Source organism: Aethalodelphis obliquidens, unplaced genomic scaffold (assembly GCF_003676395.1).
Source record: "Aethalodelphis obliquidens isolate GAN/ISIS:26980383/991018 unplaced genomic scaffold, ASM367639v1 scaffold13, whole genome shotgun sequence".
Lineage (NCBI taxonomy): Eukaryota > Metazoa > Chordata > Mammalia > Artiodactyla > Delphinidae > Aethalodelphis > Aethalodelphis obliquidens.
Window position 1 is genome coordinate 12711953 of NW_020837957.1, and position 27650 is coordinate 12739602.

Genomic DNA, 27650 nt, shown 5'->3' on the forward strand with positions numbered 1-27650 from the left:
AGTAAGCACCATCTAAATGATCAGAAGGAGAACCTGGCTAAGGCTCTAAGTTTTTCTCATTCACTTTTTCGTTTATTCAGTCATTTATTAAATTGGCAGACATTGGTAGAACACCAACCAGCCCTGAACAGAGCAGTGGGCTCGACACCACGGTGGGGCAAACACAGATGAATGACACAGTTGTGACCACAAGTTAGTGGCTTAAGTTGAGTTTTAATTGGACTCACAAGTGTCTTCTCTTAGGAGACACAGAGATATCCAGGAGTAGACAATGGGTCTCTTGTATTAAATGTCATTAAAAAAATCTTTCCTGCCTTCAAAGTTGAAAAAAATAATACAAATGAATCTATATACAAAATGGGAACAGATTCACATAGAACACAAACTCATGGTTACCACAGGAGAGAGGGAGGGAGGGACAAATTAAGAGTATGGAATTAACAGATACAAACTAGTATACATAAAATAGATAAGTGATAAGGATTTACTATATAACATGGAATTATATTCAATATCTTGTAATAACCTATAATGTGCAAAAAAATCCCACTGGATCACTATGTTGCACACATGAAACAAATGCAATGTTGTAAAACAACTATACTTCAAAAAAAAAGAAAAAGGTAACAAGGCCTTCCTACTTATATATAAAATAACAAGAAAAAGTTATATGATTTTTTTAAACATGAAGAGTAATTTTTCTCATTAAATTTCTTTGTTTTTCTTGTTTCTGGTCACTAGGAATGATATCGCAGCTTGCAGAAAAATATAGTCTTCCTTTAAGGACAAGTTTTAGCTCTGCTCGAGGATTTTTCATTCAGATGACTACAGACTGTACAGCCCTACCCAATGATCAGCTTCCTTCAGAGTTTATTAAGGTTCATTCTAGAGTTTTGGTTAGGAAATTATTGTTTCTGATTTTACAGAATTGCATTTACTTATTTTCAGGCACTTCTTGAGTATTACATGACAAATTTCTGAATGTTTTGTGTATTGCTTCTCTTACTACTACTCACCCACCTAATAGCTTTACTAATCGAAAAGCAATTGAGAAGATTTTTTAGAAGAATACCAAACACAGTGTTTCCCACAGTTCTGGGAGCTTGATATGGCTAAAAAAAGGAAAATGAAGATAGAAAGTCCAAAAGGAAGTTTTGATCAAAGACGTTTGGAAAGTACTGTACTACCTCTTCTCAATGCACATCTGCCTATTGAAGGTTTAATAAAAGTCCTAGAGTAGAGAAATTTGCTTGATTTTTTAAAATCTCGTATTGCCAAACCTTTGGGCCAGGGTGATATTTTTTTCTATAAACATGTTAACTCCTCCACAATATACCAGTTTGGGAAAGTCTAACCCACTTTGTTTTCTCTGCCCCCAGGGAGTACCTTTTGACAAAAACAAACCATTCAACTTTTGGGTCTTTAAAATACCTATTGTATTACCAAGTAATGAGGGATGGATGAAGTAAAGAATGGGCTGAGAGTTAGTAATGGGGTTAGAGATTGAGTGAGGTTTGGATATGGGCCAAGGGCTAAGACAGGGAGGGATCAGAGAGGGAGTGAGGATTACTATCTACCATGCATATTATTACTTGGTAATAAGATGTAGTGTTTTAACATTTCTACATGGCTACTTTAAGGCCTGTAAAAATAGTCATGTCAGATGGACCAGGTTAAAAAATTCTGCTTTAACTTTAGAAGTGATCTTCCTTTTCTCTTTCACAAACATTATTTGGGATTTTTTGTGAGATTATTACCTGAAAAATTAAAGTGATTAACTGAAGTACCTATACTTCTATTGTTTTAAATCTGTATGTTTTATTTCATAAGAGTATATATGTATCTTGACATTTATTTTTTAATCTCCTAGCAGATTTCTAAAGTGAAAAATTCTTACAGCTTTACATCAGCAGATTTAATTAAAATGAATGAAAGATGCCAAGAGTCTTTGAGAGAAATCTATCACATGACTTACATGTAAGAGCACTTGAAATTTTTGAATACTGAATTAAACTCGTTTAATTTGAGGTACTATAAGTTTCATTAATTGACTTTTTGTCTGGTTGTGGAAAATTGTAGTTACAAATGTTAGCAAGGAAAGACCATTTTCTGGAAAACCATTTAAAACTTTAAAGTCTGTCACTGTGATTGGGATCACTGAGCCTCACAGAACATTCAGGGCAAATCTTAATTACAAAACCAAACCAAACAAACACATTATACTGTGTTATAGAAAAAGTTTGATACACAACCAAATTTCTACATTTCAGCAGTACTTCATTCATTCTTTTCATAAAGTTTTAAGAAATGTCATAATGACATGAGCTTGAAATACCTGTAGTACCACTGATACTTTTGTAGTATATATTCCACCATGATGTAGAACTTGGCACATCTGGGCTTATCTTGGGCCCAGATAAGTTTCATTAGGTTTATTCTTTTTCTTTAGTATGTAAGCCCTCAAATTCTCATGCCTTAGTACTTACATAACAATATCACAATAATGCCAGTCTTTTGCTGTTCATGAAACGGTAGCAATGTGTCTAGAAGTAAGAACTAGGACATTGGTAAGCTGAGATGATAAAGATAAATGTTGGGCTTTCAAAACAATTTCAGAGCATAGACCAAAAAGATTATAAGATATAGTAAGCTGGGGAACATATTTCTCCACGTAAGGGAAAAACTTTTATATTATGTCACAATATGATAACTGCCACATAAAAGCTTAAATAATTATGTTAGAATATGTGTGTGTGTGTGTGTGTGAGAGAGAGAGAGAGAGGAAGAGAGAGAATGGGTGAGAGAAAATACATAATAGCTTTTGTGTTGAATTTAACATTGCAAAAACAAAATTATTAGCAGATGGGATCTGTTGAAGTATAGTGAGGGCTTGCTTTGACCTATATAAAATATTTCTATTAATAAAAATTTATTTTATTAATATTTAATAAAAGGAGTTATTTTAAAAACTTGGTGTTAACACACTAGAAGATGGATTCTTTGCTACTAAGTAACTGTGACCTTGAGTATAAGCTTCAATTTCCTCATCTCTAAAATGAGGCAATAGAACAATAGACTTTACCTGTAGTGTACAACTCAAATGTGAATGTTATTTTACCTCAGACAATGAATTTAATATTGTTTTACAATTGCATTGTATGTGTCTCTGTAAAAGGCACTACTTGTCTTACCAAACATGTACTTTCAGGATAGTGTGCAAACTGCTTAGTGAGATTTATGAACATATTCATTGCTTACATAAACTGTCTGACACTGTGTCAATGCTGGATATGCTACTGTCATTTGCTCATGCCTGCACTCTTTCTGACTATGGTAAGTTACTTTCTTTGGGATAAATACGTTGCGTACTGAAATTTGTATTCCGTTCAAGCAATTTTATGTAACAATTATGAATGGTTTACATTTTTTCTTTTTACCTGAAATACAATGTCTTGCTTATGGTCCTAGACTAAGACTCAAAATACAGAAAGTGAAATTATCCTTAAATTTTCTTTTAAAAGTCAGAAAATTATTTACTGAGAAATTGAGAAATCACAAAGAAAAAAAAACAGCAAGAAACTTTAAAGTTTCCCCAAATAAGAAAGACTGTATGATGAGAAAAGGTATTTTACAAAGATTTTTTTCATTTTTGATATTTCTGTATTTCTTATGGAAATGTTAAATTTTTCAATTGGTATTATATAGGCCAAAACTTTTCAATCTTTTATGTCTCTTTTGGGGTTAAAACCTTACATTAGAGATCAGCTATTTTAATAGTAGTTTTCTTAACTATTAAGATATTTGATGTTGCTCCATTTTGAGAGGGACCATTCTAAAACTCAGAACTTATAAATAGTGAATTTTTGATGTTAAGAATGATTTAAAAATAGTAAAAAAAATTTCTAATCAGCCTCACTTTTATAATGAATACTTTCAAGTTTATCCATGTGTTTGATTTAGAAGCATGTAGCATTTTAATTTTTACTTGTCCTCCCACCCTCTTCACCTCAGAAATTATCTATACAGACCTGATCATTGTTTCTTGATATAAATTAACAAATCTTTTGTGTCTGTTTTCTCTACCCTCTGAGATTTCTTTTTACACAAAATTTCTATAACTTTGGACATAAAATTGTTTTTATTTGGTTTTACTCTATTTTTAGACCTCATTCAGAAAGCTAAGTATATCAAATTTGAAGTAATGCTTAAGACAAGGATTAAGTAAACGTGCAATTTTAGAGTACTTGTAAATTAATTATTTTAAAAGTGTTATCAATGGCTGATTGATTCATTTTAATTTATGCAAATCTGAAAAAGTTATGAACTCTTTTGGAGCCCAGCACAATGACACGGAGCTAAGTCTTAGATTTTTCTGGAAATGAATAAAAGTTGTGATGTGATTAGACTATGTCAATTATAATTTAGAAGGATTGGAGATAAAATGATACCTTAATGATATTGTTCCAAATTGACCCAGGTAAAATCACTGAAGTATAAACAGTATGTACATACCACAAAATCTTTAAGTATAAATATATTAATCTTTCAAAAACATTTTTCTCTTTAGTTCGGCCAGAGTTTACTGATACTTTAGCAATCAAACATGGATGGCACCCCATACTTGAAAAAATATCTGTGGAAAAACCTGTTGCCAACAATACCTATATTACAGAAGGGAGTAATTTTTTTATCATAACTGGACCAAATATGAGTGGGAAATCCACATATTTGAAACAGATTGCTCTTTGTCAGATTATGGCCCAGATTGGTAAGTTGTGGATTTACTTTATAATTACCAATTCTGCTCCCTATTTAAAACATTTTGTGCCCACTGTTTTATTTTTATTTTTTTAACATCTTTATTGGAATATAATTGCTTTACAATGTTTTGTTAGTTTCTGCTGTATAAAAAGTGAATCAGCTGTTTGCTTACATATATCTCCATATCCACTCCCTCTTGCATCTCCCTTGCACCCTCCCTATCCACCCTTCTGGGTGGTCACAAAGCACCAAGCTGATCTTCCTGTGCTATGCAGCTGCTTCCCACTAGCTGTTTTACATTTGTTAGTGTGTATATGTCAGTGCTACTCTCTCACTTTGTCCCAGCTTACCCTTCCCCCTCCCCGTGTCCTCAAGTCCATTCTCTACGTCTGCACCTTTATTCCTGTCCTGCCCCTAGGTTCATCAGAACCATTTTTTTTTTTTTTAGATTCCATATATATGTGTTAGCATACAGTATTTGTTTTTCTCTTTCTGAATTACTTCACTCTGCATGACAGACTCTAGGTTCATCCACCTCACTACAAATAACTCAATTTTGTTTCCTTTTATGGCTCAATAATATTCCATTGTATATATGTGTCACATCTTCTTTATCCACTCATCTGTGAATGGACACTTAGGTTGCTTCCATGTCCTGGCTATTGTAAATAGTGCTGCAGTGAACATTGTGGTACATGACTCTTTTTGAATTATGGTTTTCTCAGGGTATGTGCCCAGTAGTGGGATTGCTGGGTCATTTGGTAGTTCTATTTTTAGTTTTTTAAGGAACCTCCATACTGTTCTTCATTGTGGCTGTATCAATTTACATGCCCACAAACAGTGTAGGAGGGTTCCCTTTTCTCCACACCCTCTCCAGCATTTATTGTTTGTACATTTTTTGATGATGGCCATTATGACCAGAGTGAGGTAATACCTCATTGTAGTTTTGATTTGCATTTCTCTAATGATTAGTGATGTTGAGCATCCTTTCATGTGTTTGTTGGCAATCTGTATAACTTCTTTGGAGAAATGTCTATTTAGGTCTTCTGCCCATTTTTGATTGGGTTGTTTGTTTTTTTGATATTGAGCTGCATGAGTTCCTTGTATATTCTGGAGGTTAATCCTTTGTCAGTTGCTTTGTTTGCAAATATTTTATTTGATCCATTTGAAGTTTATTTTTGTGTATGGTGTTAGGGAGTATTCTAATTTCATTCTTTTACATGTAGCTGTCCAGTTTTCCCAGGTCCACTTATTGAAGAGGCTGTCTTTTCTACATTGTATATTCTTGCCTCCTTTGTCAAAGATAAGGTGACTATATGTGCGTGGGTTTATCTCTGGGCTTTCTGTCCTGTTCCATTGATCTATATTTCTGTTTTTGTGCCAGTACCATACTGTCTTGATTACTATAGCTTTGTAGTATGTCTGAAGTCAGGGAGCCTGATTCCTCCAGTTCCATTTTTCTTTCTCAAGATTGCTTTGGCTATTTGAGGTCTTTTGTGTTTCCATACAAATTGTCAAATTTTTTGTTCTAGTTCTGTGAAAAATGCTACTGGTAATTTGATGGGGATTACTTTGAATCTGTAGCTGCTTTGGGTAATATAGTCACTTTCACAATATTGATTCTTCCAATCCAAGAACATGGTATATCTTTCCATCTGTTTGTATCATCTTTGATTTCTTTCATCAGTGTCTTGTAGTTTTCTGCATGCAGGTCTTTTGCCTCCTTAGGTATGTTTATTCCTAGGTATTTTATGTTTTTGTTGTTATGGTAAATGGGAGTGTTTCCTTAATTTCTCATTCTGTTTTTTTGTTGTTAGTGTATAGGAATGCAAGAGATTTCTGTGCATTAATTTTATATCCTGCTACTTTACCAAATTCATTGATTAGCTCTAGTAGTTTCCTGGTGGCATCTTTAGGATTTTCTATGTATAGTATCATGTCACCTGTAAACAGTGACAGTTTTACTTCTTAGCCTACTTGGATTCATTTCATTTTGTTGTTTTCTCTGACAGCAGTGGCTAAAACCTCCAAAAGTATGTTGAGTAATAGTGGTGAGAGTGGGCAACCTTGTCTTGTTCCTGATCTTAGAGGAAATGCTTTCAGTTTTTCACCATTGAGAATGATGTTGGCTGTAGGTTTGTCATATATGGCTTTTATCATGTTGAGGTAGGTTCCCTCTATGCCCACTTTCTGGAGAGTTTTTATCGTAAATGGGTGCTGAGTGTTGTCAAAAGCTTTTCCTGCATCTATTGAGATTATCATATGGTTTTTAATACTTCAGTTTCTTAATATGGTATATCACATTGATTGATTTGCATATACTGAATATATATTGCATATATCCCTTGCATTCCAGGGATAAACCCCACTTGATCATGGTGTATGATCCTTTTAATGTGCTGTTGGATTCTGTTTGCTAGCATTTTGTTGAGGATTTTTGCATCTATGTTCCTCAGTGATATTGGCCTGTAGTTTTCTCTCTTTGTGACATCTTTTTCTGGTTTTGGTATCAGGGTGATGGTGGCCTCGTAGAATGAGTTAGGGAGGGTTCCTCCCTCTGCTATATTTTGGAAGAGTTTGAGAGGGATACGTGTTAGCTCTTCTCTAAATGTTTGATAGAATTTGCCTGTGAAGCCACCTGGTCCTGGACTTTTGTTTGTTGGAAGATTTTTAATCACAGTTTCAATTTCAGTGCTTGTGATTGGCTTGTTCATGTTTTCTATTTCTTCCTGGTTCAGTCTTGAAAGTTTGTGCATTTCTAAGAATTTGTCCATTTCTTCCAGGTTGTCCCATTTATTGACATATAGCTGCCTGTAGTAGTCTCTCATGATCCTTTGTATTTCTGCAGTTTCAGTTGTTACTTCTCCTTTTTCATTTCTAATTCTGTTGATTTGAGTCTTCTCCCTTTTTTTCCTGATGAGTCTGGCTACTGGTTTATCAATTTTGTGTATCTTCTCCCAGAACCAGCTTTTATTTTTATTGGTCTTTGCTGTTGTTTCCTTCATTTCTTTTTCGTTTATTTCTGATCTGATCTTTATGATTTCTTTCCTTCTGCTAACTTTGGGGTTTTTTTGTTCTTCTTTCTCTAATTGCTTTAGGTGTAAGGTTAGGTTGTTTATTTGAGATTTTTCTTGTTTCTTGAGGTAGGATTGTATTGCTATAAACTTTTCTCTTAGAACTGCTTTTGCTGCATCCCATAGGTTTTGGGTCGTCATGTTTTCATTGTCATTTGTTTCTAGATATTTTTTGATTTCTTCTTTGATTTCTTCAGTGATCTCTTGGTTGTTTAGTAGCGTATTGCTTAGCCTCCACGTGTTTGGTTTTTTTTAATTTTTTTTCCCGTAATTGATATCTAGTCTCATAGCGTTGTGATTGGGAAAGATACTTGATATGATTTCAATTTTCTTAAATATACCAAGGCTTGATTTGTGACCCAAGATATGGTCTTTCCTGGAGAATGTTCCATGAGCACTTGAGAAGAAAGTGTATTGTGTTGTTTTTGGATGGAATGTCCTATAAATATCAGTTAGGTCCATCTTGTTTAATGTGTCATTTAAAACTTTTGTTTCCTTATTTATTTTCTGTTTGGATGATTTGTTGATTGGTGTAAGTGGGATGTTAAAGTCACCAACTATTATTGTGTTACTCTTGATTTCCCTGTTTAAGGCTGTTAGCATTTGCCTTATGTATTGAGGTGCTCCTATGTTGGGTGGGTAAATATTTACAGTTGTTATATCTCATTCTTGGATTGATCCTTTGGTCATTATGTAGTGTCCTTTGTCTCTTACAATAGTCTTTATTTTAAAGTCTATTTTTCTGATATGAGAATTGCTACTCCAGCTTTCTTTTGTTTTCCATTTGCATGGAATATCTTTTCCCCATCCCCTCATTTTCAGTCTGTATGTGTCCCTAGATCTGAAGTGGGTCTCTTGTAGAGAGCATATGTACAGGTCTTGTTTTTGTACCCATTAAGCCAATCTGTATCTTTTGGTTGGAGCACTTAACCCATTTATATTTAAGGTAATTATCGATATGTATGGTCCTATTACCATTTTCTTAATTGTTTTGGCTTTGTTTTTGTAGGTCTTTTCCTTCTCTTGTGTTTCCTGCCAAGAGAAGTTCCTTTAGCATTTGTTGTAAAGCTGGTTTGGTGGTGCTGAATTCTCTTATCTTTTGCTATCTATAAAGGTGGTTTTTTTAAAGATTATTTTAAAAATTTATTTGTTTTTGGCTGTGTTGGATCTTCATTGCTGTGCGCAGGGGTTTCTCTATTTATGGCAAGCAGGGGCTACTCTTCATTGTGGTGCGTGACTTGTCATTGTGGTGGCTTCTATTGTTGTGAGCACGGGCTCTAGGTGTGTGGGCTTCAGTAGTTGTGGCACATGGGTTCAGTAGTTGTGGCTTATGGGCTCTAAAGTGCAGGCTCAGTAGTTGTGGTGCACTGGCTTAGTTGCTGCACAACATGTGGATCTTCCCAGACCAGGGCTCAAACCCATGTCCCCTGCCTTGGCAGGTGGATTCTTAACCACTGCACTACCAGGGAAATCCCTTGTCTGTAAAGGTTTTAATTTCTCCATCGAATCTGAATGAGATCCTTGCTGGGTAGAGAAATCTTGGTTGTAGGTTTTTCCCTTTCATCACTTTAAATTCATCCTGCCACTCCCTTCTGGCTTGCAGAGTTTCTTCTGAAAGATCAGCTGTTAACCTGATGGAGAATCCCTTGTATATTATTTGTTGCTTTTCCCTTGCTGCTTTTAATATTTTTTCTTTGTATTTAATTTTTGGTAGTTTGATTAATATTTGTCTTGGTGTGTTTCTCTTTGGGTTTATCCTGTATGGGACTCTCTACACTTCCTGGACTTGATTGACTATTTCCTTTACCATGTTATCGAAATTTTCGACTATAATCTCTTCAGACATTTTCTCAGACCCTTTCTTTTTGTCTTCTTCTGGGACCCCTGTAATTCGAATGTTCCCATGTTTAATGTTGTCCCAGAGGCCTCTGAGCCTGTCCTGAATTCTTCTCATTCTTTTTCTTTATTCTGCTCCCTGGCAATTATTTCCACCATTTTATCTTCTAGCTCACTTATCTGTACTTCTGCCTCAGTTATTCTGCTATTGATTCCTTCTAGAGTATTTTTAATTTCAATTATTGTGTTGTTCATCACTGCTTGTTTGCTCTTTAGTTCTTCTAGATCCTTTTTAAATGTTCTTGTATTTTCTCCATTCTGTTTCCAAGAGTTTGGATCATCTTTACTATCATTACTCTGAATTCTTTTTCAGGTAGTTTGCGTATTTCGGCTTCATTTGTTTGGTCTTAATGGTTTTTACTTTGCTCCTTTGTCTGTAACATACTTTTTTGTCATTTCATTTTCTATTTTTTTGGTGGGTTGTGCTGCATTCCTGTCTTACTGGTTTTTTGGCCTGAGGCGTCCAGCACCAGAGTTTGCAGGCAGTTGGATAGAGCTGGGTCTTGGTGCTGATATGAGGACCTCCAGGAGGCCTCACTCCAATTGATATTCCCTGGGGTCTGAGGTTCTCTGTTAGTCCAGTGATTTGGATTTGGAGCTCCCACCACAGGAGCTCAGGCCTGACCTCCAGCCTGGGAACCAAGATTCCGCAAGCTGCATGGCGCGGAAAAAAAAGAAAGAAAAGAAAGGAGCAGTACAATATCAAAGAATAATAAACAAAATAAAGTTAGAAAGATAAAAAATATATTAGGAAAAATAAAAATATAATTGAAACAACTGCAACAAGGTAAAATAAAACCACAACAGAAAAAAAAAAAAAAAAAAAGGAGGGCCTCCGGGGGGAACAGGCCAAAAGGAGAGAACAATAACAAAGTATAAAGAATAAAAGAAAATTAGAAAAATAAAATATTTATTAGGAAAAATAAAAATATAAATGAATGAACAACAATGAATCAACAAGGTAAAACAGAACCCGAATCTAAAAGAGGGGGAAAAAAAGTCTTGGCTTTGGGGGTGGAGTTGAGGGGGGGGAACTTAACAAGGGGTGGGGTTTAGGGCAGGGCAGCACCTAGGCGGGTGGGGGGGTGACGTTTGAGCATGGGGTGGTGACTAGGCTGAGGACCCATGCAGCCAGAAAAGGCCTTGGTGGTGGGGCCTAGGTAGGGTGACATTCAGGTGTGGAGTGGAGCCTCTACTTAGGACCTGTGCTGAAGGGGAGAGGCAGCACGTGGAAAGGAGGGCCTCTGGAGTGTGGGGTTCTGGAGTTTGGAGATAAGGCCCTGAGGGAGGGTGTGTGGGTGGGGTTTAGGCCCAGCGCATTGGAGGGTGTCTCCAAGTGTAGAGGTAGGGCCCTGGGTGGGAGTGTAGGGGCGGGGCTTGGGCTCTGCACGTCAGGAGGGAGCCTCTGAAGGCAGAGGATTAGTCCTGGGAACCCAGCAGGCTCCCCGGTGCCTAAGTGGACAGGGAATTCCCAGCACTGACTGTGTTCCCTTCCTCCTCTGCATGCCCCACCCCACTGTGTCTTCCAATGTCTCCTCCAGGGTCTCCCCCATCCCTGCTGGACCCCTAACCGTGGGTGGGTCCCACTGGGTGTAGGAATACCTGTCCTCCCCCAGCCACCCCTCAGGGGTGCCAGTCTCGGAGGTCCGGCCTTTACTTTTGCTCTCCTCCCTCCGTCCCACTCCCTCAGGACCCACCAGGCTGGAGGGGGCCTTGGTGGGCAGAGGATCAGGCCTTGGATCTCAGCAGGGTCCCGGGGGCCCAAGTGGGCAGGGGAAACCTGGCCACACTCCCTTTTGATTCTCTGCCCTCCCAATGGTTCCCCAATTTCCCCCTTCGGGTGTGGGATCCCTTCCCCTCCCCCAGCTGCCCCTAAGGAACACCAGTCCCATCCCACCTCCACTTCTCCTCCCGCTTCACTCCCCACATGCCCCACGTCCTACCCGGTTGCTGGGGGTTCCTCCCATCCCCTTAGGTGTCCGTGGCCCTCCAGTGGTGCCTGGTAGGTGCCCTAGTTGTGCAGAGACACGAATTCTACATCCTCCTAGTTCACCATCTTGACTCCGCCTGTGTCCAGTATTTTAGATCTAGGTGCGTAATTAACCCAAGAACAGTTTGGAGTAGATTTTCTTACCTAAAAGTATAATAGTGTCTAATATATATGTATACCATAAGTTTTACTATTTGGTATTTATTAAGCTCCATCCAGTTTGGATTACATTGTACTGAAAATTTTGTGGGATATAACAAAAGTAGAAATTGCCTTACAATAGCTATTAATGTTGCATCAATTACTGCTAAACTGAATCATATAATTATCTGAGATTCAAAAAGTTTGTTGGGAGGAAAAGTGAAATAAGTAGGATAAACTGCTGCTTCTAATAACCCATGTAAGATTTTCCCCAAATTATAACATTGGACACAGAAACATTTCCCTTACTTAATTTAAGGGGTACCAATAACTTGGCTACAGCAACTGATATATTACACACATGTGTGTATACACACACATGTAAATGGCTATCACTGGCCCAACATTGTTACATATTTCTTGTCATAGAGGCATACTCACCGCTTATCTCTGAAAACTGGGTTCCTTGAGGACTATATGAATCAGAGATGAGATGATTGGTCCTAATGCAGTGGTTCTCAAGCAGGGATGATTTTGGTTCCCCTCATCCCCTGGAATTTGGCAATGTCTGGAGACATTTTTAATTGTAACAACTGAGGGGAGTATAAAATCCAGAGATGCTGCTAAATATCCTGCAATGCACAGAACAGCCACCTTCTCCATTTCACCCACCCCACCCCAGTCCACACACATACACAAGAAAGATTTATCCAGCCCAAGATGTGGTTGAAAAACCTTGGTCTAGTGTAATGGATTGTAAGAGAAATACAGCAATAGCAATATTGATCATACAGTGCAAATTTACCCTTAACTACCAGGAAAGAAAATTAGAGATGAACGAATGAATGAATAAAGAGTAAATATTTTATTGAGTTTATAGTTTAAAAGGCCATCTTAGATAACTTCCCTCCCCTTATAAGAATACTGATTCATACATTACATGATAATCTTACTTCTGTTTGAATTGTTATAAGAAGTTCTATCCTTTAAAAAAAAAGGCTATCTAATTGTTGGATAGTTGTAATTGTTAGAACATTCATTATACTGATTTGAAATTTAACTTCCTATAACTTCTACTCATTAGTCCTAATTCTTATCATCTATGCATTTCAGAATCATCTAGTATCTCCTGAGAATAGCCTCTCAAATATTTGAAGAAAATTACTATTACTATACTTCTCTTGTCACTGTCCATCTTCAGCCTCTGAAATACCTAAAAGTATATATATGATCTGATCATAAAGGAAACAGTAGGACTTGAAAGGCACCAAAGTTAAGAATACAGGCTTTGGAGCTAGACCTAGCTTGTCTAGTTACTGGTTGTATGATCTTAGGCAAATTATTTAACCTCCTTAGTTTTTCTATCTGTAAATAAAAATTATAATAGTACCTATGTCTAAGAAGTGTAAAGATTAAGCGAGATAATATATATAAAATCCTGTGGACTTAAGGGAAGGGTATGAGAAAGAAGGAGACATTCCAGATAGAGGTAAGAGAATGTTCCAAAGCACAGAAGCAAAAAACAGTATGATGTTCCCAAGGAACCACAAGGAAACCAGAGGCTTAGTGGTTCTTTTGCTTTGTAGAACAGAGTGGCTGTGAGAAGTGGCAGGCTTAAAGCTGGAGACATGGGCAGGAGTCAGATTGTGAAGGGCCTTAGATACTTAATGGAAGAGATAGAACTTTATCCAGAAATCTGTAGGGAGCTATAGAAATTTAAGTAGGAGAATGGCATAATTGGATTTGAGTTTTAGGTAGCTCACTCTGGTTAATGTACGGTTAGAAGAGAGCCAGATTAGAAGCAAAATAGCAGCCAGTAGGTTTCTTTGATATGATGATAAGTTGAGAACCTTTTAGGTGGAGATAGCAGAGAAGGGAAAATATTAACATATACCATATACGTGATATTCTATACTTGATATTTTCACATTTATTTTCACATTTAATCCTTTTGGCAATCCTATGAGAAAGTTGTATTTAAGATATCTGCTTTCTGAGGTGCGATAATTATAATTGCCACTATTATTATTATTACTTTTATTTTTATTAGTATTATCCTGACTTTTGCTTTCTCTTCCTGCTGGCACTTATTATTCAGAGATAGATCCTATTCTTCACCTTTGCCTTTCTTTTATTTTATTTTGTTCGTTTTTTGTTTTTTTGCGGTACGCGGGCCTCTCACTGTTGTGGCCTCTTCCGTTGCGGAGCACAGGCTCCGGATGTGCAGGCTCAGTGGCCATGGCTCACTGGCCCAGCTGCTCCGCGGCATGTTGGATCTTCCTGGACCGGGGCACGAACCCGTGTCCCCTGCATTGGCAGGTGGACTCTCAACCACTGTGCCACCAGTGAAGCCCTGCCTTTGTTTTAAATCCTGGACTAATCTGGCTTTGTTTGTTCGCCCCCATTATTTCACCATTTTGTCTGTACAGAGTTCTGTATACTTCATACTTTTCCCATTCAACTATTTGCATATTTTTATCTGCCTATGGTTTTAGAATGCCTTTTATATCCCACTTTGTAGAGAGGTATATTAATCAGATTGATTTGTTTTCAAAAGATGAGTATTTTAGATTAGTTAGCCTGATAATTTCTCAGACAGAAACAGTCTTGTGGATGAAAATTTACCTTATTAAAAAAAGGACATATTTAAAGTGATGAAGGAGAAAAACCTACAACCAAGATCTGATTCAGCAAGGATCTGATTCAGATTTGAGGGAGAAATTAAAACCTTTACAGACAAGCAAAAGCTGAGAGAGTTCACCCCACCAAACCAGATTTACAACTGCTAAAGGATCTTCTCTAGTCAAGAAACACAAGAGAAGGAAAAGACCAACAATAACAAGCCCAAAACAATTAAGAAAATGGGAATAGGAACATACATATCGATAATTACCTTAAATGTAAATGGTCTAAATGGTCTAAATGCTCCCACCAAAAGACACAGATTGGCTGAATGGATACAAAAACGAGACCCATATATATGCTGTCTACAAGAGACCCACTTCAGACCTAGAGACACACACAAACTGAAAGTGAGGGGATGGAAAAAGATATTCCATGCAAATGGAAACCAAAAGAAAGCTGCAGGAGCAATTCTCGTATCAGACAAAATAGACTGTAAAATAAAGACTATTAGAAGAGACAAAGAAGGACACTACATAATGATCAGGGGATCAATCCAAGAAGAAGATATAACAATGGTAAATATTTCTGCACCCAACATAGGAGCACCTCAAAATGTAAGGCAAATACTAACAGCCATAAAAGGGGAAATCGACAGTAAAACGTTCATAGTAGGGGACTTTAACACCCCACTTTCACCAATGGACAGATCATCCAAACAGAAAATAAATAAGGAAAAAAAAGCTTTAAATGACACATTAAACAAGATGGACTTAATTGATATTTATAGGACATTCCATCCAAAAACAACAGAATACACATTTTTCTCAAGTGCTCATGGAACATTCTCCAGGATAGAGCATATCTTGGGTCACAAATCAAGCCATGGTAAATATAAGAAAATTGAAATTTTATCAAATATCTTTTCCGACCACAATGCTATGAGACTAGATATCAATTACAGTACAAGATATGTAAAAAATACAAACACATGGAGGCTAAACAATACACTACTTAATAACAAAGTGATAACTGAAGAAATCAAAGAGGAAATCAAAAAATACCTAGAAACAAATGACAATGGAGACACAATGACCCAAAACCTATGGGATGCAGCAAAAGCAGTTCTAAGAGGGAAGTTTATAGCAATATATTCCTACCTTAAGAAACAGGAAGCATCTCGAAAAAACAACCTAGCCTTGCACCTAAAGCAATTAGAGAAAGAAGAACAAAAAACCCCAAAGTTAGCAGAAGGAAAGAAATCATAAAGATCAGATCAGAAATAAATGAAAAAGAAATGACGGGAACGATAGCAAATATCAATAAAACTAAAAGCTGGTTCTTTGAGAAGATAAATATAATTGGTAAACCATTAGCCAGACTCATCAAGAAAAAAAGCGAGAAGACTCAAATCAATAGAATTAGAAATGAAAAAGGAGAAGTAACAACTGACACTGCAGAAATACAAAAGACCATGAGAGATTACTACAAGCAACTCTATGCCAATAAAATGGACAACCTGGGAGAAATGGACAAATTCTTAGAAATGCACAACCTGCCAAGACTGAATTAGGAAGAAATAGAAAATATGAACACACCAATCACAAGTAATGAAATTGAAACTGTGATTAAAAATCTTCCAACAAACAGAAGTCCAGGACCAGATGGCTTCACAGGCAAATTCTGTCAAACATTTAGAGAAGTGCTAACACCTATCCTTCTCAAACTCTTCCAAAATATAGCAGAGGGAGGAACACTCCTAACCTCATTCTACGAGGCCACCATCACCCTGATACCAAAACCAGACAAGGACGTCATAAAGAAAGAAAACTACAGACCAATATCACTGAGGAACATAGATGCAAAAATCCTCAACAAAATGCCAGCAAACAGAATCCAACAGCACATTAAAAGGATCATACACCATGATCAAGTGGGGTTTACCCCAGGAATGTAAGGATTCTTCAATATATGCAAATCTATCAATGTGATACACCATATTAACAAATTGAAGGAGAAAGACCATATGATCATCTCAGTAGATGCAGAGAAAGCTTTTGACAAAATTCAACACCAATTTATGATAAAAACCTTGTAGAAAGTAGGCATAGAGGGAACTTTCCTCAACATAATAAAGGCCATATATAACAAATCCACAGGCAACATCATCCTCAATGGTGAAAAACTGAAAGCATTTCCACTAAGATCAGGAAGAAGACAAGGTTGCCCACTCTCACCACTCTTATTCAACATAGTTTTGGAAGTTTTAGCCACAGCAATCAGAGAAGAAAAGGAAATAAAAAGGAATCCAAATCGTGAAAGAAGAAGTATAGCTGTCACTGTTTGCAGATGACATGATACTATACATAGAGAATCCTAAAGATGCTACCAGAAAACTACTAGAGCTAATCAATGAATTTGGTAAAGTAGCAGGATATAAAATTAATGCACAGAAATCTTTGGCATTCCTATACACTAATGATGAAAAATCTGAATGTGAAATCAAGAAAACACTCCCATTTACCATTGCAGCAAAAAGAATAAAATATCTAGGAATAAACCTACCTAAGGAGACAAAAGACCTGTATGCAGAAAATTATAAGACACTGATGAAAGAAATTAAAGATGATACAAATAGATGGAGAGATATACCATGTTCTTGGATTGGAAGAATCAATATTGTGAAAATGCCTCTACTACCCAAAGCAATCTATGGATTCAGTGCAATCCCTATCAAACTACCAATGGCAATTTTCACAGAACTAGAACAAAAAATTTCAGAATTTATATGGAAACACAAAATACCCCGAATAGCCAAGTTAATCTTGAGAACAAAAAACGGAGCTGGAGGAATCAGACTCCCTGACTTCAGACTATACTACAAAGCTACAGTAATCAAGACAGTATGGTACTGGCATAAAAACAGAAATATAGATCAATGGGACAGGATAGAAAGCCCAGAGATAAACCCACGCACATATGGTCACCTTATCTTTTCTAAAGGAGGCAGGAATGTACAGTGGAGAAAGGACAGCCTCTTCAATAAGTGGTGCTGGGAAAACTGGACAGCTACATGTAAAAGTATGAGTTTAGAACACTCCCTAACACCATACACAAAAATAAGCTCAAAATGGATTAAAGACCTAAATGTAAGGCCAGAAACTATCAAACTCTTAGAGGAAAACATAGGCAGAGCACTCTATGACAAAAATCACAGCAAAATCCTTTTAGACCCTCCTCCTAGAGAAATGGAAATAAAAATAAAAATAAACAAATGGGACCTAATGAAACTTCAAAGCTTTTGCACAGCAAAGGAAACCAAAAGACCAAAAGACAACCCTGAGAATTGTAGAAAATATTTGCAAATGAACCAACTGGCAAAGGATTAATCTCCAAAATTTACAAGCAGCTCATGCAGCTCAATAACAGAAAAACAAACAACCCAATCCAAAAATGGGCAGAAGACCTAAATAGACATTTCTCCAAAGAAGATATACAGAGTGCCCACAAACACATGAAAGAATGCTCAACATCATTAATCATTAGAGAAATGCAAATCAAAACTACCATGAGATATCATCTCACTGGTCAGAATGTCCATCATCAAAAAATCTAGAAACAATAAATACTGGAGAGGGTGTGGAGAAAAGGGAACACTCTTGCACTGCTGGTGGGAATGTAGGTTGATACAGCCACTATGGAGAACAGTATGGAGGTTCCTTAAAAAACTACAAATAGAACTACCATATGACCCAGCAATCCCACTACTGGGCATATACCCTAGAAAACCATAATTCAAAAATAGTCATGTACCAAAATGTTCATTGCAGCTCTATTTACAATAACCAGGAGATGGAAACAATCTAAGTGTTCATCATCGGATGAATGGATAAAGAAGATGTGGCACCTATATACAATGGAATATTACTCAGCCATAAACAGAAACAAAATTGGGGTTTCTCTGGTGGTGCAGTGGTTGAGAGTCCGCCTGCTAATGTAGGGGGCGCGGGTTCGTGCCCCGGTCCAGGAAGATCCCACATACCGTGGAGCGGCTGGCCTGTGAGCCATGGCTGCTGAGCCTGCGCATCCGGAGCTTGTGCTCGGCAACGGGAGAGCCCACAACAGTGAGAGCCCGTGTACCGCAAAAAAAAAAGAAGTAATGAAATTGAGTTATTTGTAGTGAGGTGGATGGACCTAGAGTCTGTCATACAGAGTGAAGTAAATCAGAAAGAGAAAGACAAATACCGTTTGCTAACACATATATATGGAATCTAAGGGAAAAAAAATGTCATGAAGAACCTAGGGGTAAGACAGGAATAAAGACACAGACCTACTAGAGAATGGACTTGAGGATATATGGAGGGGAAAGCGTAAGCTGTGACAAAGTGAGAGAGTGTCATGGACATATATACACTACCAAACATAAAATAGATAGCTAGTGGAAGCAGGCGCATAGCACAGGGAGATCAGCTCGGTGCTTTGTGACCGCCTAGAGGGGTGGGATAGGGAGGGTGGGAGGGAGGGAGACGCAAGAGGGAAGAGATATGGGAACATATGTATATGTATAACTGATTCACTTTGGTATAAAGCAGAAACTGACACACCATTGTAAAGCAATTATACTCCAATAATGATGTAAAAAATAAATAAGAAATAAAGATCAGCTGTTAACCTTAAAAAACAAAATTAAGTGTTTTGCATTCATTCTAATTGTGGGTATTTCTGTGCTCTTCTAATAACAGATATTTCCTAATATGTCTTTCTATAATGATTTTATCAACTTGAGCTTCATAACCATTTCCTTCAGATTTACATATTTTGAGTATTCTTTATCATCTAAATATATAAAATTTTTATCAAGTTTATAACATTTCTAATATACTTGAATATATATTATCTATTTTCAACTTTCAAATAACTGTACAATAGGTAGGATAAGTATTTCCATTTTTTATGTGAGGAAGATGAAGCTGGGAGAATTAAGTGCTGTCCAAGTTTGTACAGTAAATGACAGAGCTGGGGCCACATCTTCTAGTTCCATACCCAGTGATCTTTCCACCACATTAATTCTTAGGCTAGTAAGTAATCTGAGTTGGTGGAAAGTGCAAAATGTTAGTAGTACTTATGTTTTATAAAAGCATCTCAGTTTACTTTGACCTTATATTTTATAGGATCATATGTTCCAGCAGAATATGCTTCCTTTAGAATTGCTGAACAGATTTTTACAAGAATAAGTACTGATGATGATATTGAAACAAATTCATCAACATTTATGAAGGAAATGAAAGAGGTACCCAAGCTCAACTTTTCTTCTGTTAAAAGCATATTGAATTCTCCTATTAATGGTCAGTTATAACATAAGAAAGTAGTCTTATACTAAAGCATGCCAGATGTGTTTATACTCCTCTACAAGAGCCAGAGGGCAGTCAAAGACAGCTTCCTAATTTCTGTCTTATGTGGAAATGGAAGCAAATGTTTTAATGAAAAATACAGCTTTAAAGAAAAAGCTAGTATTATTGAGTGATAAAAATGCGCATTCATGTTTTTGTGTGAAATATATAAAAGACTTCAGAAAACAATGACCTATTCAGGAACACTTTGCATAATATCTATTGTTCCTGTTAAGCTTGGTTTTAAAATAAAAGATCACTGTGTTAAAAGGCTTTTAAAAATCATCCACTTCTGTGCTCTTGTAGAATTTTCACTTCCTCTAACAAAGTACGTATCATCACCTATTTTTGATCTGAGCAAATGTCAAGTAAGCTTGAAGGGCTAAAGGAATTCAGTACAGCTCTTGGGCTATCTTTAGTAGGTAGGAGTTATTGGATCACTATGCAGATAACTTTTTTTCTTTAGATAGCGGGAGAATAAAGTTATTTGCCCACAGTATATGATATTTATATAATTATGTAGTATGTGTTGACTATATATGGGAGAATATAGCAATATACTAGGTGTTTGAGGCGTATTTTTAAGTGGTCCTAGCTCTCAAGAAGCTTAGTTCTATGGAAAGGTAAAATGGCCATGAAGGTTACTATTGTGTCATGTCATATGTCTTTATTGGGCATGGGTTTAAGTTTCTTTAATTGGGAATCAATGGACTTGGATGCTTTTCCCTAAATTTTTCTTTTCATTTTTACTGGCTATAGAGATGGTAAAATAAATTTGAGAGATAGTTCCGTGCGTTTTATGACAACAATTGATTAATCATTTGTAGAGAAGAAAATGACCATCTTTGTGCTTTATTTAAACATTTAATTCATTGGTTTATTTCACTGTATCTGAAATACCAATATTTTAGATAATGTTTATTTACCCTGTTGTCTCATACACATATGCATATGACTATTTATGTACACTCCAAAAATGTATTCTGTTAATACATTTATTCTATTGGAATTAATAAGTAATGAGATTTTTAGAAAGAAAAGCAATGCGTTAGTTTCTGCTCAGCAGGATTTCTCTGTAAAAATATATTTCAAATGAACTAATTATGAGAATGGATTTTTCCTCATTTTTTCCTATAATAGTGACAGCTGTTTGGTCACAATGAATAATACTGAAATTATATTTTCAGATAGCATATATTCTACATAATGCTAATGACAAATCACTCATATTAATTGATGAACTTGGCAGAGGTACTAATACAGAAGAAGGTATTGGCATTTGTTACGCTGTTTGTGAATATCTGCTGAGCTTAAAGGTATTCTTCTCTATTTATTTTAAGTACATTAATTTTGAGCCTTTATTAAAATTTCTTTTATTGAATGAAAGATTTTTAAAATTGTACAGTGCCTTACAATTTTCAAAAGTTTCACCCAGATAATTTCATATAATCCCATAATAACCCTTTTTCTTTTTTCCCCTGCCCATATATTGCCTCTGCCTCCTTCCCTCTTCCCACTGGTAGCCACTAGTTTGTTCTCTATATCTGTGAGTCTGTTTCTTTTTGTTTTATTCACTTTGTGTTGTAGTTTTAGATTCTACATATAAGTGATACCATACAGTATTTGTCTTTCTCTGTCTGACTTATTTCACTTAGCATAATGCCCTCCAAGTCCATCCATGTGGCTGCAAATGGCAAAATGTCATTCTTTTTTCAGACATGGAAAACAAACATAAGGTTACCAAGGAAAAGTGGGGAGGGGTAAACTAGGGATTAACAGATACACACTATTGTATACAAAATAGATAAACAACAAGGACCTACCGTAGCACGGGGAACTATATTTAATATCTTGCAATAACCTATAATGGAAAAGAATCTGAAAAATAATATATATATATTCTTTTGCTGTACATCTGAAACATTGTAAATCAACTATACTTCAATTAAAGAATTTTTCATTCTTATTAATGGCTGAGTAGTTTTCCACTGTGTGTGTATGTGTGATATATATATGTATATATATATACCACATATTCTTTATCCACATATCTGTTTTTATAAATTTATTTTATTTTATTTATTTTGTTTTTGGCTGCACTGGGTCTTCATTGCTTCGCGTGGGCTTTTCTCTGCTTGCAGTGAGCGGGGGCTACTCTTGGTTGTGGTGCACGGGCTTCTCATTGCGGTGGCTTCCCTTTTTGGGAGCACGGGCTCTAGGTGTGTGGGCTTCAGTAGTTGTGGCACATATGCTCAGTAGTTGTGGCCCACAGGCTCTAGAGTGCAGGCTCAGTAGTTGTGGTGCATGAGCTTAGTTGCTCCATGGCATGTGGGATCTTCCCGGACCAGGGCTTGAACCCGTGTCTCCTGCATTGGCCGGTGGATTCTTAACCACTGCGCCACCAGGGAAGCCCTCCATATTCCTGTTGATGGACACTTAGGTTGCTTCCATACCTTGGCTATTGTAAATAATGTGTTGAGTCCTTTTTTGATGTATCCTTTATACATTCATTACAATTGGATTTTACAGGCACCTACAAAATGGCTCATTAAACAATTTTAGTTAATAAAAACATACCATAGCATTTATAGTTTCTTCATTTCTGATGGAAGCAAGAACAGTTAATATGATAGTCATGATGTACAAAATGAAAGGAGGAAATCAAGAAATAAAAATAATGTCAAAACTAGTCACTTGGCTTTAATTTAATCAAATTAAATAGCAAAACATGAAAACATTTCAATAATTGACTCTATGTGTAATAACATTGACTGTGATGTCACAACATGAAGTAAACTATGTATCTGAGTCACTTTATGGAAAATCTACTTAGCTGAGATTTCACTTCTTTAAAGGATATGTTTTTTCATAAATCAACTATGTTAAACAAACTATGATTTTTGCTCTATTATTAAGGTAACTTGTAAAATATTTTTAGATAATCACTCAAAATATATACTGGTATGAAAAAACTTAAATAAAAATATTTTTCTATATTTAAAGTACCTTAAAATATCCCTAAGATGAGGTTCTATACCTTAAATGAGTCCACAGTGATTTATTATATATAGAATAAGAAAAATCTTTTTTTCTTTTTTTTCTTTTTTTTATATTTTTCATGTTTTTCTTTTCTTTTTTGAGAAAAATCTTATTTTATACTTAAAGAAGGATATGTGATGAATCAGAACTAATGTTAATAGATAACATTAGTCTTTGTAATTCTGAATCTATTTCAGTCGATAAGAATTTCTCATATAAATAAGATGCATATATTACTTATTGGGATTAAAAGCTAATTAGTAACAGTGTTGCTAAATTTTATATGTCAGCTTGACTGGTCTATGGAGTACCCAGACATGTGGTCAAACATTTTCTGGGTGTATCTGTGAGGGTGTTTCTGAATGAGATTAGAATTTGAATTGGTAGAATGAGTAAAGCAGATTGCCCTTTCTAATGTGGGTGAGCCTTAGCCAGTCACTTTTGAGTGGGGCCCAGTTGAAGGCCTGAATAGAATGAAAAGATTGACCCCTTGGAGTAGGAGGAAACTCCTGCCTGACTACCTTCAGTCTTGAACATCGGTTCTTTCCTGCCTTTAGCCTGGAACTGAAACATCAGCTCTTTCTGGGTCTTGAGCATGCTAACATTTAGACTAGAACTACACCATTGACCCTCCTGGTTCTCAGGCCTTTGGACTTGGAGTGGAACTACAGCATTAGCTTTCCTGGGTCTGCAGCTTGATGATTGCAGATTTGGGGACTTGTCAGTCTCCATAATCATGTGAGCCAATTCCTTATAATAAATCTTATTCTTTCTCTCTACAGACAGACAGAGACACAGACACACACCCACGTACACACACACACAAATATATCCTATTAATTGGTTTCTCTGGAGAGCCCTGACTAATACAGATTTTAATATCAAGAGTGGTTCTAGGGGAACAGAATTTTAAGGATGAATGTTTTGAGTTAGTTCTGGAGTTTCTAGAATCGATTTTCTAAGCTAATTAGATTTAAAGATACTAATGACTCTATTTCCAGTAGTAAAGAAAGCACTGGTAGTCCATAGTGTGATCTAGCAATAGAAATATGCAAGATATCACCATTGGATATTCTTTTTTTTTAATTTTTTAAATTATTTATTTATTTATTTTTGGCTGCATTGGGTCTTTGTTGCTGCACACAGGCTTTCTCTAGTTGCAGCAAGTGGGGGCTACTCTTCACTGTGGTGTGCAGGCTTCTCATTGTAGCGGCTTCTCTTGTTGCGGAGCACGGGCTTTAGGCACGCGGGCTTCAGTAGTTGTGGCACGCAGGCTCGGTAGTTGTGGCTCACGGGCTCTAGAGCACAGGCTTAGTAGTTGTGGTGCACAGGCTTAGTTGATCCGTGGCATGTGGGATCTTCCTAGACCAGGGCTCGAACCCGTGTCGCCTGCATTGCCAGGTGGATTCTTAACTACTGTGCCACCACAAAAGTCCCACCATTGGATATTCTTAATCAACCACTTATAAGAAGCAAGGAGCTGGGTAACTGTGTATATGATACTTTCAAACGTTTTTGGCAAACTAACAAATATAATGAGATTGGCTGGTTGCTTCTAATTTGCTGAACAAAGTGGGGAAAGAAAAGATGAGTTCAGGAATTCAAATTCCTGAGTAAGTCCGTGCCTAAATGACCTGAAAGCTTCTATGTATGTCCTGAAGGAGACTCTTATCTCCTATAGCCTGAGGTTACTGAAAATCAAACCCAGAGTCTCATTCTTTGACTGGCTGAATTACAGTGCAAGTTGAACTCCCAGCCACATAGTAGCGACTCTATTTTTAAAGTCAAAACATTGATTGGCAAGGAATAGGATCCTGAAGGTTGGAGTGGAGACATGTGGGAAGACTCTAATAAAGCTGGGGACATTGAACCTCTAAGTTCTAATGAGTCTTCTTTGCCAGTGGAAGAGGCTTCTCTACCCTCAGTGTGAGTAGCATCCCCAGCCCATATGAGGGGATTAAGTCTGCTTTGTCTGAAGAAACTGTAATGACTTCCCCTAAGGCAGTTGCCATGTAAAACAATGCTAATTCTCCTCAGGATCCACCCTTACCATCCTTCTATGCTTCTAAACTATAAATAGACTCAGGTCCCAGCAGGCCCGTAAAGGTGAGGTATGAAGTGTGGCCCATGAGGAGGTACACTACACTTCAAAAGAACTACTTGAGTTTTCTAATAAATACAGATAGAAATCTGGGGAACATGTATGGAACTGAATATTAAGGATGTGGGATAATGATGGAAGGAACATGAAGTTGGATAAGGCCAAATTTATTGATATGTACTCACTAAGCAGAGGTTTTGAATTTCATGTTGCAGCTCAGGATGTTTGGTTCGTTAGTTGAAACGTGAACCAAAATGTAGCCCATAGTGAGTGACTTGCAAATGCTGTATCTGCCTTGGTTTAATGTAAAGGAAAAGATTCAGAGGATTAGGGAGATTGGAATGTTATGGATTTGTCATTTAAGACCTACTCACCTACTCTGCAAGGGTCCAGAAGACATACCTTTCACCGTGACTGTGAGAAATAAATTTGTGAGGAGAGCCCCAACATCCTTAAAGAGCTCTGTGATCACTCTTCTCTGTAGGTCATATCTTACAGTGGAAACTGCAGTCACTGAATTAGGAAACCTGAATACAGTGGGAGTAATTGGATCTTGCCATAGCAGGATGTACCAATGGATGGTACTCTACTACCAAAGGCAAGACAGGCATGGTTACCAAAACAGACATCAGAGTCCAAGCAGCAATCAGACTAGTCTTGACTTGGGCAGTCATATGGCATTTGCTAGTTGATTGTGGTGTCCCTAGAAGTGAAATAGAAAGGAAGCTTATTAAATTCGTACGTGATCTGTATAAGCAGAAAAGTTTTAGGTCAGGTGAACAAAAGTCTAGCCTGAACCATAAAAAAGAGAGTCAGGGCCCCTCAGCCAGTTTCTAGATCTGAGCCAGTTTACAGATCTAGAAGTTCTTAAATGAAGGGGAAGCCAGGACCCCAGGAGAAGGGACTCTGGTACACTCCAAAAATGTTTTATGTTAATTTTTCTCCCAGCTTTCTCCAAAGGGACCTACAGCCTTTTACCAGGGTAACTGTGCATTGGGGAAAGAGGAAATAATCAGGCTTTTTGAGGGCTACTAGACACTGGCTCTGAACTGACTCTAATTACAGAGACCCAAAACATCACTGTGGTTTACCAGTCAGGGTAGGGCTTATGGAAGTCAGATGATCAATGGAGTTTTAGCTCAGGTCTATCTTACAGTGAGCCCGATGGGTATGCAACCCATCTTGTGATTATTTTCCCAGTTCTAGAATGTATAATTGGGATATGTGTATTCAGCAGCTGGTTAAATCCCCACATTGGTTCCCTGACCTGTGGAGTGAGGACTGTTATGGTAGGAGAGAGCAAATGGAAGCCACTAGAACTGTTTCTTGGTAGGAAAATAGTAACCCAAAGCAGTACCCCATTCCTAGAGAGATTGGAGACATTAGTGCCACCATCAAGGACTTGAAAGTTGCAGGGGTGGTGATTCCCATCACATTCCCATTTAACTCATCTATTTTGCCTGTGCAGAGGACAGATGGACCTTGGAGAATGACAATGAATAATTGTAACCTTAACCAGGTGGTGACTGCAATTGCAGCTATTTGTACCAGATGAGATTTCATTGCTTGAGCATATTAATATATCCCGTGGTACCTGGTATGTGGCTAATTAATCTAGCCAATGCATTTTTCTCCATACCTGTCAATAAAGATCACCAGAAGCAGTTTGCTTTCAGCTGGCAAGGTCAGCAGTACCCCTTCACTGTCCAACTTCAGGGGTATATCAGCTCTCCAACTCCGTCATAATCTAGTTTGTAAGGATCTTGATTCCTTTCGACAGGATATCACACTGGTCCATTACATTGATAACATTATGCTGATTGGACCTAGTGAGAACAAAGTAGCAACTACTCTAGACTTATTGGTAAGACATCTGTGTATCGGAAAGGGGAGATAAATCCAGCAAGAGTACAGGGGCCTAAAGACCTGTACTCTGAAAACTTAGAAGATGATGAAAGAAATTGAAGACAACACAAACAGATGGAAAGATATACCCTGTTTTTGGATTGGATGAATCAATATTGTTAAAATGACTGTACTCCAAGGCAATCTACAGATTCAGTGCAGTCCCTATCAAATTACCAATAGCATCTTTTACATAAGTAGAACAAAGAATTTTTTAATTTGTATGGAAACACAAAAGACCCCAAATAGCCAAAGTAATCTTGAGAAAGGAGTACGAAGCTGGAGGAATCAACCTCCCTGACTTTGGACTATACTACAAAGCTGCAGTAATTAAAACAGTATGGTACTGGCACAAAAAAACAATCAATGGAACAGGATAGAAAGCCCAGAAATAAACCCACGCACCTATGGTCAAGTAATCTATGACAAAGGAAGCAAGAATATATAATGGAGAAAAGACAGTCTCTTCAATAAGTGGTACTGGGAAAATTGGACAGCTACATGTAAAAGAATGAAATTGGACCATTCTCTAACACCATACACAAAAATAAATTCAAAATGGATTAAAGACATAAATGTAAGACTATAAAACTCCTAGAGGAAAGTATAGGCAGAATACTCTCTGACATAAATTGCAGCAATATCTTTTTGGATCTGTCTCCTAGAGTAATAGAAATAAAACCAAAAATAAACAAATGGGACCTAATTAAATTTAAAAGTTTTTGCACAGC

The 27650-nt window shown here is 36.9% G+C and overlaps 1 protein-coding gene across 1 annotated transcript in view; it reads left to right on the forward strand.

The window, feature by feature from the left end:
- MSH4 (mutS homolog 4) overlaps positions 1-27650 on the forward strand; it is a 97603-nt gene that overhangs the window by 58744 nt on the left and 11209 nt on the right. Inside the window, exons 12-17 of the mRNA XM_027114100.1 lie at positions 742-878; positions 1874-1977; positions 3209-3333; positions 4568-4768; positions 19656-19774; positions 21062-21190. Coding sequence (XP_026969901.1) covers positions 742-878; positions 1874-1977; positions 3209-3333; positions 4568-4768; positions 19656-19774; positions 21062-21190 — 815 coding nt within the window. The remainder of the gene's footprint in view (positions 1-741; positions 879-1873; positions 1978-3208; positions 3334-4567; positions 4769-19655; positions 19775-21061; positions 21191-27650) is intronic.